This window comes from Drosophila ananassae, chromosome 3R (genome assembly GCF_017639315.1).
Source record: "Drosophila ananassae strain 14024-0371.13 chromosome 3R, ASM1763931v2, whole genome shotgun sequence".
NCBI lineage: Eukaryota > Metazoa > Arthropoda > Insecta > Diptera > Drosophilidae > Drosophila > Drosophila ananassae.
The window spans coordinates 20,403,294-20,421,994 of record NC_057930.1 but is presented as its reverse complement, the minus strand read 5'-3'; the positions used below and the strand labels follow the sequence as shown (position 1 = coordinate 20,421,994).

General features: G+C 47.1%; 2 protein-coding genes across 9 annotated transcripts; one reads left to right on the top strand and one right to left on the bottom strand.

Annotated features, from left to right (window-relative positions):
• Nucleotides 1–533: 533 nt before the first annotated feature.
• LOC6497305 (E3 ubiquitin-protein ligase lubel) lies at nucleotides 534–13,263 on the bottom strand. Of its 8 annotated transcripts, none has more exons than XM_014906142.3 (18): nucleotides 12,975–13,256; nucleotides 11,215–11,329; nucleotides 10,955–11,156; nucleotides 10,747–10,883; nucleotides 10,566–10,694; nucleotides 10,004–10,336; nucleotides 9,544–9,828; nucleotides 9,222–9,492; nucleotides 7,923–9,167; nucleotides 7,528–7,697; nucleotides 7,212–7,469; nucleotides 6,602–7,157; nucleotides 2,786–6,507; nucleotides 2,448–2,714; nucleotides 1,928–2,385; nucleotides 1,495–1,866; nucleotides 1,258–1,426; nucleotides 534–880 (listed from the first exon to the last, which is right to left on the bottom strand). In XM_014906142.3, exons 2-18 carry the CDS (start codon nucleotides 11,266–11,268, stop codon nucleotides 845–847), a joined length of 8,664 nt encoding a protein of 2,887 aa, XP_014761628.1. In that variant the 5' UTR covers nucleotides 11,269–11,329; nucleotides 12,975–13,256; the 3' UTR covers nucleotides 534–844. The 8 variants fall into 8 exon arrangements, with proteins under 8 accessions (XP_014761628.1, XP_014761629.1, XP_001962356.2 ...); XM_014906143.3 differs by having other exon boundaries at nucleotides 6,725–7,157; XM_001962320.4 differs by having other exon boundaries at nucleotides 9,544–9,669.
• A 1,489-nt stretch (nucleotides 13,264–14,752) lies between these two features.
• On the top strand, nucleotides 14,753–18,701 carry LOC6498234 (uncharacterized protein KIAA0513). The gene is made up of 7 exons (XM_001962321.4): nucleotides 14,753–15,645; nucleotides 16,616–16,679; nucleotides 16,744–16,857; nucleotides 16,913–18,212; nucleotides 18,274–18,368; nucleotides 18,425–18,502; nucleotides 18,566–18,701. The coding sequence occupies exons 1-6, from the start codon at nucleotides 15,457–15,459 to the stop codon at nucleotides 18,499–18,501; spliced, it is 1,839 nt and encodes a 612-aa protein (XP_001962357.1). The 5' UTR covers nucleotides 14,753–15,456; the 3' UTR covers nucleotide 18,502; nucleotides 18,566–18,701.

Genomic DNA, 18,701 nt, shown 5'->3' with positions numbered 1-18,701 from the left:
CGCCACAGGCCCCCCCTTTCGCTATTCCCAGATATATAACTTTGTCCCGACGCCGTCGACGATTTGATTTTCCACCACTTACTGTATTGGCCTGTGGGGCTGTTGTTGTTGCTTCGGGACATAATTTATGGGTCGCATTTGCCTTTTTGGCAATATAGCCAATGGTCAAGAAGAAGCGTGTATGTATATTTGTTTGTGGAATTACGACTTTCGAGATACTTAAAGATATCGCTTAGTCCGTGCATGTCAAGCAGCCATCCGCAGCAGAAAAGTATGCAACAGTTTTGGTTGGATTTTCCTTAGACTTAAAATACGCATACGCCCCTTAACCCGACGATTGAAAAATCTTAAAATAAAGCTTTAAATTAATAAATTCTTGAAGTATTAATGTATATTTTCAATTAATCCGATAATAAAATATTTTAAACCATTTATTGTTAAATATTTTTGCAAGTTCAGTGCCCTTATCGTAATTACCACTCTGACAGCAACATCTGGAAATATTTGTCTAAGAAAAGATATGAACAATTGCATTCGATTTTCACACACAAGGTTTATTGGATGCAGTTTGGTACACGTGTTGATCTTGGGGCCGGTGTTTTCAATCTCTTAGCAACTAAACGAGTTGGGATGCTTCTCTATATGGGTGTGCCAGTGGGTTGGTGCAAACGTATATATATCTAATGTCTAACGAGCTGTCTAAGATGTAAGATTTTTTGGTGTATAGGTCTATGAAAATGTCTAGAATCTAGATGAAAAAGAACTACTATAAATCATAGATGAAATAATGAAAAAGTGCCACAGTCGATCGCTTCCAGAACATCTCGTACTCCTTCTCTCCATCTTAAGCCGATTTCAGGGGAATATGCTTCTTGATCACCTACAAGTAAGATCGAGATTGAGGCATTCGTTTATAAACAATTGAGATGCGAACACGGTAATTGTTTACAATTAAATAATAATAAAAGCAATATCAATTAAGACGCGTGTGAAACACGTCAGACGGCATCTAAATTTAGTCAGCGGCTAAATGATTGAGATTTCTCTATTTTGGTTTTCGGTTTTCCACCTTCATCAGTCGACGGGGGCGAAGACTGAATCACCAAACTGAGTCAAAACAAATCGCCACCGGCAGCAGGAAACTCGTTTTCCGCGTATGCAATGCCGATTAAGGAAAATGGAAAACCAAATCCGATTCGTGCCACACAAATAAAAGGAAATCAATAAACCGATGAATTGATGATAGCCAGAACTCACCTCCGAGCACATGTTCTTGTATATCTCATCGGTGTCCCAGGGGCCGCGCTCGGGCAGGGCGATGCCACGCCTACGCAGCTCCTGCACACAGTCCGTCAGATCGAAAATGGGCAGTGGATCGATGCCAGCTTTTGCCACCTTGGCTGCCAAATACTCTACGTAGTGGGTGCTGAAATTTGTGTGGATTATTTTGGATTAATTAGACTTAGTTGGGGACTTTCACGTTCCACAACCTACCGACACATGCCGGCGTGTTTGTCGGGCACCTCGGTATTGCACACCGTATCCACCAGTCCCTGGGGAGTCTCCTTCTGCAGGGGAATAGGACAGCGAGCTTGTGCCCGGGCTTTTGTGGAACTACTCGACTCGTCCTTGGTCTGAATGGGCTCTGTGTCGAACTTGACCCTTTGTTCTTTCAACAGGAACTGCAGTTGCATGGGAATCTTGTCACGCAGGTAGAAGAGACAGTTGCGGGGATGGTGGGCGTGCAGGCCGAGCTTGGCGCAGTAGTTGGACACCGTGCACTTGGCGCCCATCATGAAGGGTCGGGCACAGCCGTAGCAGAACTCGAATTTGCACTGAGTGCAGGTGAAATGCATGCAGCCTCCTCTGTAAAATTAAAAAATGTTTTATTTTTTATATGTGTGGCTTGAATTGAAAGTAAGCTCACCTGGCCAGTGAATATCGGAACTTGCACTTGGGGCAGTCAATGCCATTGTGCGCCAGATGCTCTTGGACACCCTGGGCTTGCAACTCTGGGTCGTTCTCCCGCTTCCATTCCAGGTATGCCTCGCAGCTGCTGCCTTCGTGCTGGCGCTCCCAAGGCTTACGGCACTGGGCGCAGGTCACGGAGCCACAGTCCGGACAGATGAGACGCTTCTGCTTGGGCCGGGCAAAAAATCCGGAGGAGCACTGGATGCACCACTTGAAGTTGGGGTCCTGCAGGAGCGTTCTATCGCGGAGTTTGCGCTGAAACAGCTCATGGACATCGCCGTCGAGGATGCTCTTCAGGAAGATGTCCAAGTTGGAGAAGTACTCCAGGTGCTCATCTTCATGCTGGGCCTCGTTGCTCAGCTCGGGCAGTTTGCAAAACGGGCAACTGCAATCGTTGATACTGCGATCGGTGATCTGTGAATAAAAAATGCATTGATATACAAATCCTTAAGGATTATTCAAGGGATTACTCTCACCTGCACTGTGAAATAACTTTTGGCGCATTGCTTGCAGCACTTGTGAGTGCATTTCAGCATGGAAACTATCTGGTTCATTGGGTAGGTGTTCATGCACAGTTCGCACTCTTGCTGGAGCATGGCAATGGCATGATCCAGGTCAGAGCACTCTCTGGCCGCCCACAAGGCAACGTCCTCCTGGAACTTCATGTTCACCAAGGTGGCGGCTATCTGGGCTTCGGCTATAGATCTCACCAGATCCTGTTCCACGTACTTTCGCGCCAAGACCTGAAATCAACACAGAGAAGCGATCCAGTTTCATTATGGAATTTACTTGGTTACTTTTGACTGGTACACACCGCTGGTTCCTCAATAACCGGCTCTTGGACACTAGGATACGCCCGGAAGACGGGCATACTCAGCTTACGCTTTAGCAGTTCTGCTTTCAAGGGTTCAGCCTGGCTCAGATCCTCCTGCTCCTCGTCAGTGGCTGACGTCTCATAGTCGTCGTCGGAGAAGCACGTTTCGTGGTACTTTTTCTTGGGAATACGGGGCTGGGATCGGGGCTTCAAGAGGGCCGCTGCAGCCGCCGCAGCACCACTTGTACTGGGTCCATCCGAGGAGTTGGAGTTGAACCTGGTGATGGCATCGCTGATGGACTTCTTGGTGGTCGGAGTGCTCTTGAGGGGCACACGACTGGCCGCGCTAGTGGTACTCTGCTTCTGCAGGTACTCCTGCTGGATGCGCTTCACGGATGAGATGCCCATGGGCGCCGAGAAGGATTTGGACCGAAGCGGAAGTTTCTTGGTTGCGGGAGTGGGTTCAGTTGTGGGCTTGGGTATCTTACTGACTGTGGACTTGGTTGTCTTGGGTGTGGGTCCCTCTGCTTTGCCAGTGGTTTTGTTCACTGTTTTGGCTTTTGTGCTCGGGGTTACCTTTTTGGGCTCTTCCAGCACCGTCTCCACGGGCAGTTCCACGGGTCGGGACTCAGAATCGACAATGGGTGGATCGGGAATTATTGGAAGGGCAGCGGGTTCTTCAACTGGCTCCAACTCGACTTCTGTGGGAATTTCTGCTTCTGGCCCAACTTCCTCCACAACCTCTGGTGATTCATCCACTGGTAGACTTTCCGTTTCCGGTGGAAGGGGCGGAGAGGACATTTTGGTTGCCTCCTGAATACTTGGCTGAGGCACGATAGTTTCCGTTGCAGGTGAATCATTTGTAACTGCTGGACTATTTCCTGCGGAGGAAACAAACTCAGTCTCAGGGACTGAATCAGGTTCATGGTTTGTGGGCGTGACTGATGGGGAGGGCAGGATGACTGGTTCGTGATCTGGTGCGGTTTGTGTAAGATTCGACTCGTCTTCATCCAACTGATCTTCGTCCTCCTCCATGATGTCCTCAATTTCAGTGCCCTCATCCCCGGTAGAGGCCTCTTCGATAAAGGATGTGTGCTCGTTATAGGTGTTCCCATCCTCCCCCTCATAGTCGCCCTCCTCTTCGCTCTCGCTGTCGTACCACTCCTCTTCCTCGCCTTCGTCGTACTCATCCGAGTACTCGTCGGAGTAGTCATCCTCGTCCGTGGACTCGAACTCATCCATGCTGATTTCCTCGCGCATTTGTTTGATCAATCGCTGAGTGTCCTCGACAAGTTCGCTGAGATTTTGCTTGGAGGGATCACCGGAGGGCACGAATTCCTTGAGCACTATCTTGGATGTTTCCGATTGGCTTGAATGGGACCCAATACTCGTGTTACTACTAGTCCTTGCAATGGAGGACTCCACTTGGGATTCCCCTTCTAGTACGAGCAGCACCTCAGTGTTAGCGGTTGTGGCTTCTGTCGGGTGATCATCACTATCCATGCTGTAGAGTTCGGTATCAGAGGTTCCCTCATCGTTTTGCTTTGGCCCCTCACTGCCACTGAACTCGGGAGCATCCTCAAATACTTCATCGGAGTGGGAAGGACTAACGGCAGTGGCTGTCATTGTTGGGGCTTCTGTTTCTACATGGACAGGCTGTATACTCTGTTCTGGGAGTTTGGATATTAAATCTTCCCCATGACTTGCCGCAGTTTCTTGTGGAGATTGAGCTTCTTCATTGTCTTCTTGAATAATTGGGGCTTCCAATGCAGCGATATCTTTGACCTCTTCTTGTTCATTATTTTGAAGAGAAATATTATTAAAAGTATTAGATGCTTCATTATTTGTAATTAACACTTCAGCTGTTGCCGTTGGGGTGGTAATTGCATCATTTTCTACAGCAGGCTCTTCCACTTCGGGTGTTCTATTGCTGGCCCGACTTTCACTTCTAAGACTATTGCTGCTTAGGGTTCGCACGGGAATCTTTGAGAATCGTTTTGGACTTCGCTTCTGGTCATTGGATATTGAGGAACTACTGGTCGGTACGGGTACAGCAGATTCATCTCTTTCTGTTATAAAGTCTGCAGAAGCAATGGGCATCGTTATATCTTCGGCCTCAACAGTAGTGATTTCCGTTGATGAAGAATCCTTTATTATTGCCTCAGATACAAGGGGAGCCGTCTCAACATTTTCCGAAGACTGTGGTGATGCGGTGGGCACCTGTATAATTGTGGTAGCTTCTGTGTTAGATTCTAGTGAGTTTTCAGTAGGTTCCATGGAAATAATATTTTCAAAAACGGGCGGGGAAGTTTTTTCATCTACTGGTACCGGACTAATAGTACTAACTGTATCCTTTTCGGGTTGTGGTTCAGCCATAGAAATATTCTTATTCGTTGCAACATTATTTTCCAGCAACTTAGCATGATTTATTGAGTTAATTGAAACTGTGGCAGTCAGAACTTCTACAGTTTTTGGCTTAACAATATCCTCTGGCTTAGAATTATTTGTTTCTGGTTGTAAGGATGCATCTTTTGGTGGTTCTGTGGTGTTTTTGGCTTTCGCGTCCACACTTTGTGGTAATTTAACTCTGTTTATAGGTTTCTGACTTTGTTCTCGAGATCTGCCTTTCCTTTGCTGCTGGGAGCGTCGGTTTTTGCGACTGGCTTCTCGACTTGTGGAAGGCCTTTCATCCAAATCGGCCTGGGTTTCAAAATTATTAGGCTGTTCTTTGGTAATCAGAGGTTTCTCCACACTAGGTTCATTTTTCTCTACCACAGAAGATTCTATATTAGGAATTGCATTTGAGGGTTCTGTTGGAATTGTTAACGCCACATTTTCAGTCTTTTGCTGTATGGGACTAGTTTCTGGCTGAGATTGCTGTTGAGTTGCAACTGAGACAGATTCTTCTTCAGGTTTGACGGGCTCTTTATCTGGAGTCTTCTCCTTTGGCGCAATATAGCTCTTGTATACTACGTGCTCGGCGTCTTCTAAATCATCAAACTCCCACTCCGCCTCATGAACCCTCTCAGCGCCACGATCGAACTCTAACCTGAAATTAGCTATTTCCGTGGCATAGATGAAACTGGGAGGCAGTTCTTCACGAATGGAGGCTTCTCTTAGGTTGGGCTTTATGAACTCCTCCATTATGTAGGTGCCGGGATCGGGAGTTGGCTCTGGCTCAGGCTCAGGCGGTGGCTCTGCATTCTCCAACTTTGGCTGAGTGGCTTCGACCGGAGCCTCGGGCTCGGTTTTTTCCATGAGCTCCTGTTCCACCTGTTGCACCAGGTTGGGCACTATGTCCTGGATGTGTTGCCAAACAAAGTTCTTGACGTCGTCGGTGGACTTGTCTTCAATCGGACCCGTAGCCTTCAGAGCGCTGATGGGACTCTTGGTGAGAATGCGCATGACCTCTGGATCCGTTTCATATTCCAGCTCCGACTTTCCCTTGAACGTCTCCAGCATGCTCTCGATAGACCGGAGCACCTCCTGGTTCTGCTTCGCTTGGTTTTGCTCCATGTTACCGATGAGGATCTCCAGGTTTTTCAGAGTACTGTCCTCCATTTGGTAGGGACTGGGCGTGGCGTAGGTGGACTTGGCAGGGCTGTGGCTATCATCGGCGGGGATGGGATCGAATGGGTGGGCCGAGCCCGGACTGGGACTCTCACCGGCCACCGGGGGCTGCAGGCAATCCAAAGCGTGGGTGTTTAAAAATTCATGGATATCTGTTTGGGCAAATGAACGTGAATCGAGAATAGAGAGAGAGAAATATGGCATATTATGGACTGCGATTGTCTGAAGCGCGATCTACAAACTAACCCGACTTGGTGTCAATGGCCACACCACTATCGTTCTCAACGCCATTCGGCGAGCCCCAGATGCGCATTAGGAATGGCTTGAGTTGCGTGCGATTCAGCTCCAGCAGCGCCTGCTCCACATTACCTTGGTGCGCTGTCAGCGCGTTGACGATGTCGTCCCGCAGGAAGTTTCCCTTGCTGGCCAGCTTCCTGTACTTCTGCTGACGCTGCTGGATGCAGTCGGCCACCGCCTGCCATACGTTCCCTCCAGAGCTTCGCAGCGCCTCACGTGCCTCGTTCTGGGACACTGTTCCAATCGTGTTCTCGCCCCGCTCCTGGCCGTACTTGGTGGACAAACTCTGCACTGTCTGGACCAACTTTTGCCAGTTGTCGCGGAGCCACTGAATCGGATGGGTATCGGGGGCACAGTACTTAACAGCCGCCTCTAGCTCCTCGATGGTAAACTTGTACAGTTCCAGCTCCTTCAGAATAATGTGCATTTCTGTTTCCGGATCGCGGGCAGGCTCGTGTTTCAAACCAAAGGATTCAGTGGGCAGATCAAAAGGCGAAGATGTTTGCTAGAATGGAAGTTTATATTGAAAATGATATATCTTTTATATTATCAAACATACGTGTTGCAGCATTCGAAGTTCTTTTATGAAATTGGGTCGCCTGGTGACTTGACCGGCATTATAGGGATCCAGTCCATAGCCATCATGAAACCTTAGATCATTGGCACTGCGATACCGCTCGTTCTCCAAGGGAAGTTGCGAGTTGCTGCGATAGTGCGGACGGCGTTCCAAAATAATTGGTTCTGGGGTTCTGAATCGATCTGTGGGAAGAGAAGGAATCTCCTCCTGCTTCTTGTTGAATGGTAGAGCATCGTAGGTCTGCAAGAAACCGTTAGATTAGGGCGAGACTCGAAATACTATCAGGACATTTTTATACTTGAGTGGAAATGCTCTGAGGTGGCGGCGAAGTTCCCATTTCCACAGCCGCTACTTCACGAGGCGGAGTACCGCCACAGCCCGTGGACACCTTGTGGGCCTGCTTGAGTACCTTTTCCGCCTCCGCCTGAATGCTCTCATCCAGCGTATTCCAAATGTTTTCAACGGACTCTGGAACGGGACGGATGAGAGCATTATCATTGAGGAGGGGGATAACCAACAAGTCAAATTAAACAAACTGAATGCGGTTTTGGGTGGTGGTCTTGTTCTGTATTTGGATTCCATAAATGCGTTAATTGTTGTGCTTACAGGTCATTACTAACTAGTTTTAGTCTTGAGTGGTTGGGTCTCAGGCCTTGGTGCCTTCGAAAAATGAGATTCGCTTTTGTATCCTACCTTTGTGCAAGAAGCCCTTGGACATGGCGTTATCGGACTCGTTTTCGGATGAGTTTTTCAGAGTTGGCTTTGAGGGCGTCGCCACAGGAATACTCGAGGAGGACTTCGAGGCTTTATTCGATCCAGCTGAGTGGTTTGAGCTTGATTTGCTGGTGGGCTGAGCTATTTTTGTGGCTGGGGCGGCAGTGCTGGTACCACTGCTTATCTTCTGGCTGGGCTGCTGGCTCTTCAGCGAGGACTTTCGCACCAGTTTGGCTTCAGGCTGGGAAGCCACCTGCGCTTTTCCAGGCTGTTGAGATTGGGTTTGTGCCTTTGTCTGCTGTTGTGGTACTTCTTCCACCTTTTTGGCCTTGTTGGGCTGAACTGGGGGCTTGCTGGGCGTCTTGCAGCAGATGGAGCAGATCTTGATGTTCGGTTCGTTTACGAATGTGCAAAACTCGCATTCCCACTCGTGGTCCGGCGTTGAGGGTGGCGGACCCAAGTCATCGGTCTCAGGCTCCGCTGGAAGCTCCTCGATGGGATCGGGCTGAGCCTCGGCTTCGCTTTCCGACGCTGTAACCTCCTCCACCACCTCCTCATACTCCGAGGCGCTTTCTTCTTGGGCTTGTGGCGCCGGTGTCGCCTTGTGCACTACTGCCGCGGCCTGTGTGTTCTCATCCTTCATCTCTGGCTTCCGTTTTGGCTCGGCTTTCTTGGAGGATTTGTGTTGGTCGGCTTCCTGGAGCTTCTGTTGGATTTTCGCTTGAACTAGAGCGCGGGCTCCTGAACCCTCCGACTCCAGGTCCGAGTAAATGCGACTTGTGCGGGCCGAATCCGTTGCTGGCTTATTTCTGGTGAGTGTGCCACCATTGCTGGTCTGGGAGTCTCGTCTCTCCGGGAGCCACTCACTCTGCACCGACTTGGCGACCGAGCCGCGCCTATCCCGCATCTTGTGCTGCCTGGATCCGTGCCGCTGCTCACCATCCAGCTCGTCGTTGGCGATTAACTGGGAGGCACTGGACAGGCGCCTCTGGCGGGGCTGGTGGTGCGGCTGCGAACGGGATGCACTGGTCATACCAGACCGAGTGGAGACCAGAGATCGGCGATCGTCCTGGTCGGAGTCCTCATCGTCGGTCAGCTCGTCGTCCACGTAATTGGTGCGCTTTCGTCGCAAGGACATGGACTTGCGACTGGGCGTAGGTGAGGCAGCGTAGCGGGAACGGGAGGCGGCCCGAGAGGCAGCTGTTGGCGGCATTCCCATGACTCCTAAATGAGAAAGAATCATTTCAAACAATCCACAAGGGAGTTAAGTAAGCCTACCTGGATGCATCATGGGGTAGCCAGGTGCTCCTGGATACATCATTCCTCGTTGGGTCATAAAAACAGGCGGCGGGTAGTGGGGATGCTGATGTGGATGGTGCTGGGGCACGTAACCTGGGCCCAGGTTGAGAGATAGATTCGAGTTGTTGAACTGCTGTTGGGAGCCAAACTGGGACCACTCGTCCGGGTGCTGGTGGAGATGTTGGTGCTGCCAACCGGGTGGCTGCTGGCTCTGACATCCGGCACAATTGAGTTGCGCCAGGGATTGGGCCTAAAAGAATGTATTGTGTTGAAAGTATTCCACGATATTTCTGTAACCCACCTGTTGCATCCGTTGGTTGGCCAACCAGGCTTTACCGTTCTGCGTCTCAGCCAGTGGGCGGCGGGGGGTGGCGGTGTTAAGGTTAAACACCGAGGTGCTCATCTGGCGGCGCTGTGCACCCGCCGCCTGTCGTTGGAGCAGCAAGGAATTGTGAAAGTTGTGTGAGTCATCCGAGAGATCGAAATGGGATGAGTTCAGACCGGATGACATGCTGCCGGAACGAAAATGCGATGGCGATGGTGAGATGGTTGACCAGGGCTCGAAGCCGGCTCCATTCAGCAGATGCTGCGACGGGGGAATGACCACGAAAACACGGAGGCACCCACAGAGAGAGATAAAGAGCGAGGAAAGGGAGAAACGAGACGAAACGAAACGAAACAAAACAAAGACGAAACGAGACAATCGATGATGAGGGGATACATTTGATGGCGATGTGGGGGGTGGGCGGACCGCCACTCACCTGCTCACTGTTGGCGCTTAGCTCCTGGCGCGCCTTCTGCTGGCGGTACCGCTGCTGCAGAATGGCCATGCGGTCCAGAGTGGCGCTGGCCTTGCTCTTGATCTTCTCCAGCTGTACTGAAGGCGGCCGTTGGATGCCGTCGAACACGGACTTCGGGGTTCCGGACCTCGAGGAACCGCCAGCCTCGCTTCGTGGCGGCTCGGGCAGCGGGCGATTATTCATCTGATGATGGGCTGATGGAGCAGGAGGTGGGGGAGTTACTCCGCCACCTAGTTGTCCTCGCCAGCCGCCCAGAGATTTGTGCGAAGGAGTGGGCGAGGGCGGCGGCAGCATCTGGAAAAAAATCGGGTTGGGTGCCTTGTCGGTTTTTCGGTTTTCTATTTAAAGAGTTTTCATAGAGAATTTGTGGTTCTCTGGTTTCTGATTTGTTTTGTTGGGCAGGCATTCTGGCATTAAGGATTTTGTTTATTCAAGCATTCAAATCGAATTTTACAAACTTGGTACTATGAGTAACCTATGTCGGAGCTGGCTTATGGGTCTAGGAAATCGTGCAGTGGCGTACCTGATCCTTGCGGCCCAGGAACGGTGTCAGCAGACCACGTTTGCTGCGTCGTGGTGGTGCCACCGGCGGTGGAGCTCCTCCTCCCGGCTGCGCCTTGGGGGGAATGGGCGGAGTGCCCTGTTCGACGGCCTGAAAGATGATTAATCAGTAAAGGATCATTGATTAAAGGGGAAATCCTCACCTTTCGCATGTGCTGTTTGCGCTTGGGATGCTTGTGGAACATGTCATCGCAGGAGGCACAGAAGATCTGGCCAGCGCACTCGGAACAGGTCACCCAGGGGTTCTGGGAACCGCACAAGGTGCACTTTAATTTGTTATCTGGAAGATGAATTGAATACCTCTCTGGCCTTAAGGACGCACTTAATGATAGGAGCATTTTTGAAAATCACCTGGTGTCTTGGTCCGGATCACTGTGGTTTTCATCGGTTCATTGGAGTACTGTTGCTGGTTGGAGAATTCAATAATTTCGTAATCTGGCTCGGGAGTATTCTTCGCTTTGGGAGGCAATGCCGGGGCCTTAGGCGGCCCCCCGGCCACACCATTTGGCGGCGTGGGCGGTGGCTTAGGTCCAATGCGATCATTTGCCTCATTCTAAAAGTGAAATTCTTAAAATCTAAACCTTCTATTAGAAAGATTTGTTTTTATTTACCACCCAGTTGGGCATATTTCGAACATTCTTGCTGAGCAACTGCGGGGTCGTCATCTTTGTCGAAAGGGTTGTCAGGAAACTGCCGTCTTATTATTCGATTATCTTCTTATTTAATCTATATTTTAAGCAGAAATATAGATAGTATCTATTTTATCTAACTATGAAGTTTTAAACTTAATATTTAAAATATTTATTTCCATGTTTATTCTTAAATATCACATAATGACCAAATTTCCGCTCATTAACTTAGCACTTCAAACGACTTCATATTCCATTAAGAGAACTGCCAAAAATCTGATATATAAATATGATTATTTTTAGCTGGCTCACCCAATTCTTCGGAGGCACAGTCCTAGGCGGCAAATTTTTCGAAAATGCAATTTTCGGGGATTTTGTGCGCAACACTAAACGCAGCCAGAGTTCGATCAAGAATAAACTGGCTAAATTTAGGCTAAAATATTTCTCTGTGCAGGCGAACGAATTCAAAAACTTTTTGGCAAAACATTACGGGCTTGTTTATTTATGAAATGATGCGAAAATGCGAAAGAGGGAAATGTTTTTAGTGACTCAATTGGCGCACGCTGTCAACGCGGCTAAGTGGCTGAGATTTCGGAAGATTCTGGGAGAAGAATTCTTCGAGAAGAATAAGGGAGAGAGAGAGAGTTAATTATAAAATAAATTAGTTTTCTTTCTTTAATTTTTAAGAGTACAGAAAAATATCTCTTGTAATAGAACGTAGGGAATATACAAGAAAGTTGTAAGAAAAGAGATTTACGAATTTAAGGTAAGAGAATAGATAGGAAATTAAGAAATATTTTTCATTTATTGCGTATATTTTTTAATGACGCAGGTGGGTCTATATGAAATATTATATAAAATTAAAGATGTCCAGTTTAATTAACAAAGTTTAACAATTCTTAAGTTTCACAGAGACATTACAATAATATTTTCTGTATGATATTATTTCTAGTCAATAATATTGTATGAAACAGAACTTGATTATTTTTTTTTTTTACTTTTTCATAACTTTATTTCATAATCCAAAATATCAAAAACCGTATATACGAATGGCAGAACGCCTACTTCAAACAGATATCGAGCATTGCGTATACGCAACGTGGTCATTGAGCTCCCACCCCGCCATGTTTCTCGCACTATTTTTGAAAACTTCGGCAGCCTGTTCATGTTTTTTGGGTCGAAAATATGTCACGCAGTGTTACCATATTTATTAAAGCCGACTGCAGTGGATCGGGCTTGTCGACTCTCCCATATATCCACCTCCACGGGCATCTCCGCCCGGCATCTTTGAGATACAAGTGCCCTGGGAGGCAGCCACCGAATCGAACGCAACGCCAACTCATACATACACACACACACACAACCTTACACACGCACTCACACATTGAGGGGAAAAGTTTTTATTTTTATGGGAGAACGGTGGGCAACTATTTTTAAACATTTCCTTGGCTTGCCTATATTTGCGTTTTTATGCACAATTCTTTTACTTTCTTCTTGGCGAAAAAACCATAAAAAAATTATGAAAATTAGCATGTTTATCTTTCAATTATCCATCGAAAGTATACGAAATGCCTTGAACTTTCGCGTGGAGCGTTCTGTGGTTAAAATTAGACCAGTTTTATATTTAGCCCACTTTGGCTGCACTTCACTTCACTTCGATTTAATTGGCATTTCCATTTGTTATTGTTTCGAATCGGATCGATGAATGACTGGATCGATCGAATAGTGCAGAGATCACTTACATAATTCGTTTTCACTTGACGCGTCGTGCCGCACTCAAAACTGCCACTGCCAGCTGGTAGCACATGAATATATATAAGGGTATATATATATAATTCTAATGTCTAGCCACAGCGCGACATGAATATTCTGCTACGGTCTCGTTCGGCGATCGTCTCCTAGCAAACTGAAATCTCTATCCAATTCTAAACAGCATTTTTACTGCAATCTTCGGTCTATAGTCTCTAGTCTGTAGTCTCTAGTCCCCAGTACCCAGTCCCAGCAGTTTTCGTCGTCGAGTAGGAAGAAGTCAACGCAGAACTGAATTCTCATCTTGTCTGGTTTTCCTATCATTTCCTCGGATCCCCGCCTGTTGTCTCTCCCATCAAACTATTTTCAGTATTTTCGCGTTGTTTTATAAATACAACACAACATCGTATTCGATCTTTATAAAAACAGTGACTGCCCGACCACGTCGCGTGTGAGAAAAACATCAATTTTTCACCATTTCCTCTCTATATGTATATTCTTTTTGTTGTTAAACATTTTATGAAACGTACGGATTTTCTTTATAAATTATTACTTATTTTTACCGAGAGCTGCCTTAGACTTGTGAATGAAATTTATTTGTAAAAATGTGACATTTTTAATGCAAAATGTAATGCAAAATATATTATTTACTATAAGGTTTTTAAAAGTATTTTTTTATAGTTTGTTTTCTATTGATTGCTTGATTTATTCTTTTTTATAAATTATTTCTGAAAGTCATACTTCCAAATATCATTCAAAGTAATTGGTTACCAGGGATTTCTTAAAATCGTTTATCGGGGAACACCCAATTAATAAAGTTAGTTGCAAGCTGCTTTAAACGTACAAGCCCTAACATATTTATAATCAATTTTTGGCAAACAAATGAGTAACAATACAAAAATGTAAACAATAATAAAAATATCGCCAGGCACCACCTGCTGGCTGTTGAAAGTGCAAATCAAAAAGCAATTTCAATAGATACAATAAATATTTTTGGCATAACGGGAATTATGGCAATAAGGACTCCTCGCAGCGTTCGATAATTCTGTTCTAAATATAAATTCAATGCATAATAAATTGGCAACGACAATGGCAAAGTTCCATAATTGTAGGCACGCACATTTTCTAATCGCCCACCCGCCGTCGGCCACCCACCTTGTGTCCTTGGTGGTCCTGCCTCGTGCAGCAGATTTCCCTGTTGACGCAAGCCGATGGCTGGTTTGCTCTCGCAATCAGTCAGCTGTTTGCCAGCTGAGCGTAAACACTCTGCATGCCGGCAATTGTGCTCTCTCCGGCAGCCATCGGAAAAGCTTTCTGAGAGAGAAACGGAAATTATATTGTGTAGAATTCATGTAAAGATGGCGGGCGGAGCTTTTTCTTGGTAGAAATTCATTAGCCATGAGTGTTCCTAGAATGTAGATAAAAAAAATGCAATGTTTTCACTATTTTTACATACTTTCTTTTAAGATAAATATTTATTAGTCAACGCCATTTGTAATATTACGCATACGCCTCGTCAGCCGTCATGACAACCTAAGCTATAAACACAATAAGAAACTTTTATGGAATATATTGATAAAAGAATGATAAATGAATAAATTTAAGAGATAATATACTCTATTTATGAAATTTAAACCATACACTTTATGAATTAAAGCCCTTTTAGAAAAAAAATAGTGAAAACAGTTCTTAAATAAGGTCCGTCTGCGCCGCTACGAGGTGGCAACAAATGGTAACGGGACTCGGCTGTTGGCCAGCAGGTTGCGGCTGCATTCGAGCGACGTCTGTTGCAATCTATGGACGCGGGTGGAAAAGCTGTGGAAAATACTCTACTTACCCCAAACCTCGCGCCACCACGTTGCGTGCGAAAAAGGGGCGTGTGCGTGTCGGTGCCGCAGTTTGTGTGTATGTGTGTGAGATCGGAAAATGTAATTCCCCAATAGAGCTCTGAGGGACTTCATGCAACTTAAAGTACTTAAAGTCAAAGAAGTGCCTTTATAATTTAGCGTTTTCCTGTCATTACTTCCTGCAATATTAGTTTAGACCTCAAACAGTTAAACAGACAAGGTACCTTTAAAGACTAACTTAAAGAAGTGCAAATAGAGAAAATCTATTGATAGCCAAGGAATTACATAAAATAGTATCCCTAAAGTTCCAAAGACTAGAATTTGGATTAATAAACCGACGAATTTAAAGAAAAGCAGCGAAATATCCGCTGCGTTGGATATGAAATGCGCCAAAAATGCTGCAGCCAAGTACGAAGTTTACCTTCACCCGATGTGTGTGACATGCAAGCATACGAAAAATCGATACTGGAATCCACAGCTGAAGCATCAGCAGTTGCAGTGAGGTTCGCCCGGGCCTTCTAACCTAGCCTGGCCATTGAAGCTACGCAATAGTGCTGCCCAAAGAGAAGGTCGACTAAGCCCGGTAACCGCCGTATCTCGATTGAGTTTGACATAACCGAAGGCCGCAATGGTGGATGCAAAGCCACAGCCACCCCCGGCGGGAGCGGTGCCGGGAACGCCTCCGGCTGGCTTCGCCGGCGAGCGATCGAAAATCAAATTGTTCATGGAACGGACACCCAGCATCGGGGCACTCAAGTCCAAGTTCCTCACAGTGCTGGGCAACAGCAACGAGCTGCTCAACGGAATATCAAATAAGGTAACAGAACTGGGGCAGGCAGCGTGAGTCACGTGGGTGACGGTATCAGAAATAATTTTTATAAAATATATAAAGCAAGTAAAGGCTGCCTACAGTTTCCCTAATAAAGCAGATAATATTTAAAAATATATTTTAAAATCTTAACCATTATTATAAGACTACCTATTAAATCTCTACCAAGTTATGACAAATATCTTCCTGAAAAAACTATTGTTTTGTGTAAGAGATTGCAAGGATAAGACTTTATGGGCCATTAGCCAGTAAAAGGATAAAATGCAGTTATCCCTGACCTGACCCATTGGCAGGCGTTCACGAAGGAGAGGACATCTCTAGGCCTGAGCTCTGATAGCCTTGGTAATGAACGGGACGAGAGGTGATTCGAATGGGGGTGTCGGGCTGCGAGATTGTGTGTGGGTACTGTCTATGCTGCAAAAGCAACTGACACTTTGATAGTTTTGTTGTGCTGTTTATTCTTGTTGTTTCCGCTTTGCCGCTGCACTCGTTTGACCTTCACTTTGAGGCCCCAATCTGCTATCGGGTGTGGGGCGGACTCAGTGGGGTGGAACTGGGCGGCATATTCTCAGCTGTTTCTTTTGTACTTGACTTTCTCTCACTCGGAGCGCATCGTCCTTGATTAAAATTAATTATATATACACCAAATTGAAAGGAAAAGGAATTCAGTGCAAGACTGTGTTTGTTTAGCCTTGTTTGGTAACGATTTTCATATTTTTGGATTTCTGATACTGAGAAGAAGTTGATAGATAGTCAAGGAAGCTATTATTATTTTAATAAATAGCTAGATCTTTAATTTGCAGACTTAATTGTATAGCAAACTCATCTTAATCGTAGCAGCCTTATGTTTACAAGTCAGATAAACTTTCAAAAATCCAAATAGACACGTAAACTCCTTCCCATAGACCCAATGATTGAGTTCTTGATTAAATGTATTTCCTATTTTGTGTACTTGCAGTTGACACTGAGCAGTAGCAGCAGTGATTCCGACTACTGTGACGACGACGAGGATATTCCCAAGTGTAAGATTACTATAAAATATATTTACATAAAATTTTAAAAGATAAAATCTTAAATAATTTGCAGTTGACGAGAGCATCGATTACACGAAAATCGACTTTGAGGGACGTCGGGTTAAGGCTCGAAGGGCTCATGAAGAAATTATATCCGGACGCTATCGCCAGCCCAACTTAGCACCACGTAAGCGGTTTTTTTTTGAAACGCTTAAGCCTTTAATCTTAATTCCTTTTTCAAGGACCCCGTTTGGAGCCATCTCGTGGTCGCAACCATGCTGGCAGCAAGCAAGGCGGTCCACCCCGTTCCAGTTCTGGTTCCTCCAGCAGCTCTGGTGGTAGCAGCACAGATGAAAGCAGCTCCTTGTCACTGCCGGAGCATCTGGCGGCTCGATCTCACGACTTAAGTAGCACCACTCGCTCCGACTCCCTTGAGTCGCGGCATTCCGGCGGATACGAGCGTGCTCGGGCTATTGCCGGAGCCCGGCGCAGTGAAATGGACATGCAAAAGGACATGCAGCGCATTGGGGAGCTGGGCGAGGCCGCCCCACCCCATATCGATGTCCAGCCACCCACGGAAGGCGGGGGTCAGTTTGGATCGACGACCGGGCGCCAGCAGTGGGGTGGCGGAGGAGCTGGTGGTAGCAACTCGATGCGAGTGCCGCCGCGCAGCCGCACTTCCAACAGCAGCACTCTGACAAGCCTGAGGGACGAGCCGGACCAGATGCTGGCCAGTCCCAGCATGGAGTCCACTGACTGGAGGCACTTCATCCGCTCCGAGTCACAGAACTCGGTGCCGTCGTGGGCCTCCTCCATTAGTCTGGACTGTCGGGCGGGGGAGGAGCCCGTCAAGGAGTTCATGAAGCATTTCACAGCCCTGCTCTTCGGCGGACCTACCAACGTCATCAACCTGGAACTTAAGTCGGAGTTCGGGGTGCTGCTGCGTCTGGAAATCGGCCGGCTGTGGTTCACCCGGTTCCTCACGGAACAGCGACACAAATCTAAGAGACTCGACTCCGCCACTTTCGGCGGCCTGGCCCAGTACTTTGCCCTGGCACTGTTCGAGTGCGGGGAATGCGAGGACTACGGCCCAGCGGGGGTGTTGATGAACCTTTGCTTCCTCTTCTACCACGAGGTCGAGGTCCCTGGCTGCGATCCTTACCGAGAGTACCTATTCATCTCGCTGCGCCAGCAACCCATCTGGCAGCAGTCCCGCTTTTGGAACGCCATCTTCCTAGAGAATCTGCAGGCTGAGCGGGAGCACCGCATAAGCGGTCAGCTAAGGCGCCAGCAGCGACGACAACAGAGGCAGCAGCAAAAGCAGGCCGCTGGAACAGGAGCTGGGGGAGGAGGAGGAGTCACGGATAAATCGCTAAGGAAACAGGAAGGCGACTCGTCGTCTAGCTCCTCGCACCAAGCGGTGCAATCGGCGGCTCCGGCGGCCACTGGCTCCACTTCCGCTAATCGGAGACAGAGCAGGACTAGCTTAGGGCAGCCCCAGACTGGCAAGGAGTTGGAGGACATCGCATTTCGACAGTTAGGGTGAGAGGAATAGAATTTTAACGTTGGTCTTAAATTTTTATGAATTTTAAACTAATTTCAGGGCCTTAACATGCAATATGCATTCTCTGGGCACTTCCCAAGATATATGCCTCGACTTTCTTAAAAAACACATCGTGGCACTTAACCTGTCCAAAGGTTAGTAAAGTCTTCGCATTTCTTCACAGATTCAACTCTACTTGAATCTCTTTCAGATAAAGCCAAACTTATTAGAGACAATATATATCGCATGTACCACGAGACACAACTTTGGGGTGCCCGACACGTCTGAGGTGATAAACAAGGATCTAAATCAGAGGTCCATTGTCGTAATCATTTTATTTACTTTCCGGCAGGATGAACAGAGCAGTACCTAACGAAAACGAGTTTCAATCTTCGTCTCAACTAAAGCTAAACTTTCGTCTTAAGTCAGCAGACAACTCCAAACTAATCCTAACTAAACGAAGTAGATCAAAGAATTTTTATCTGAAA

Coding starts and splice junctions, on each gene's coding strand:
- LOC6497305 (XM_014906142.3), bottom strand. CDS start 11,268: ATGACGACCCCGCAGTTGCTCAGCAAGAATGTTCGAAATATGCCCAAC. Junction 10,884..10,954: donor GATCCGGACCAAGACACCAG/GTGATTTTCAAA, acceptor TTCATCTTCCAG/ATAACAAATTAAAGTGCACC. Junction 9,168..9,221: donor CTACCCCATGATGCATCCAG/GTAGGCTTACTT, acceptor TTTCTCATTTAG/GAGTCATGGGAATGCCGCCA.
- LOC6498234 (XM_001962321.4), top strand. CDS start 15,457: ATGGTGGATGCAAAGCCACAGCCACCCCCGGCGGGAGCGGTGCCGGGA. Junction 15,646..16,615: donor TCAACGGAATATCAAATAAG/GTAACAGAACTG, acceptor GTGTACTTGCAG/TTGACACTGAGCAGTAGCAG. Junction 18,369..18,424: donor GGCACTTAACCTGTCCAAAG/GTTAGTAAAGTC, acceptor AATCTCTTTCAG/ATAAAGCCAAACTTATTAGA.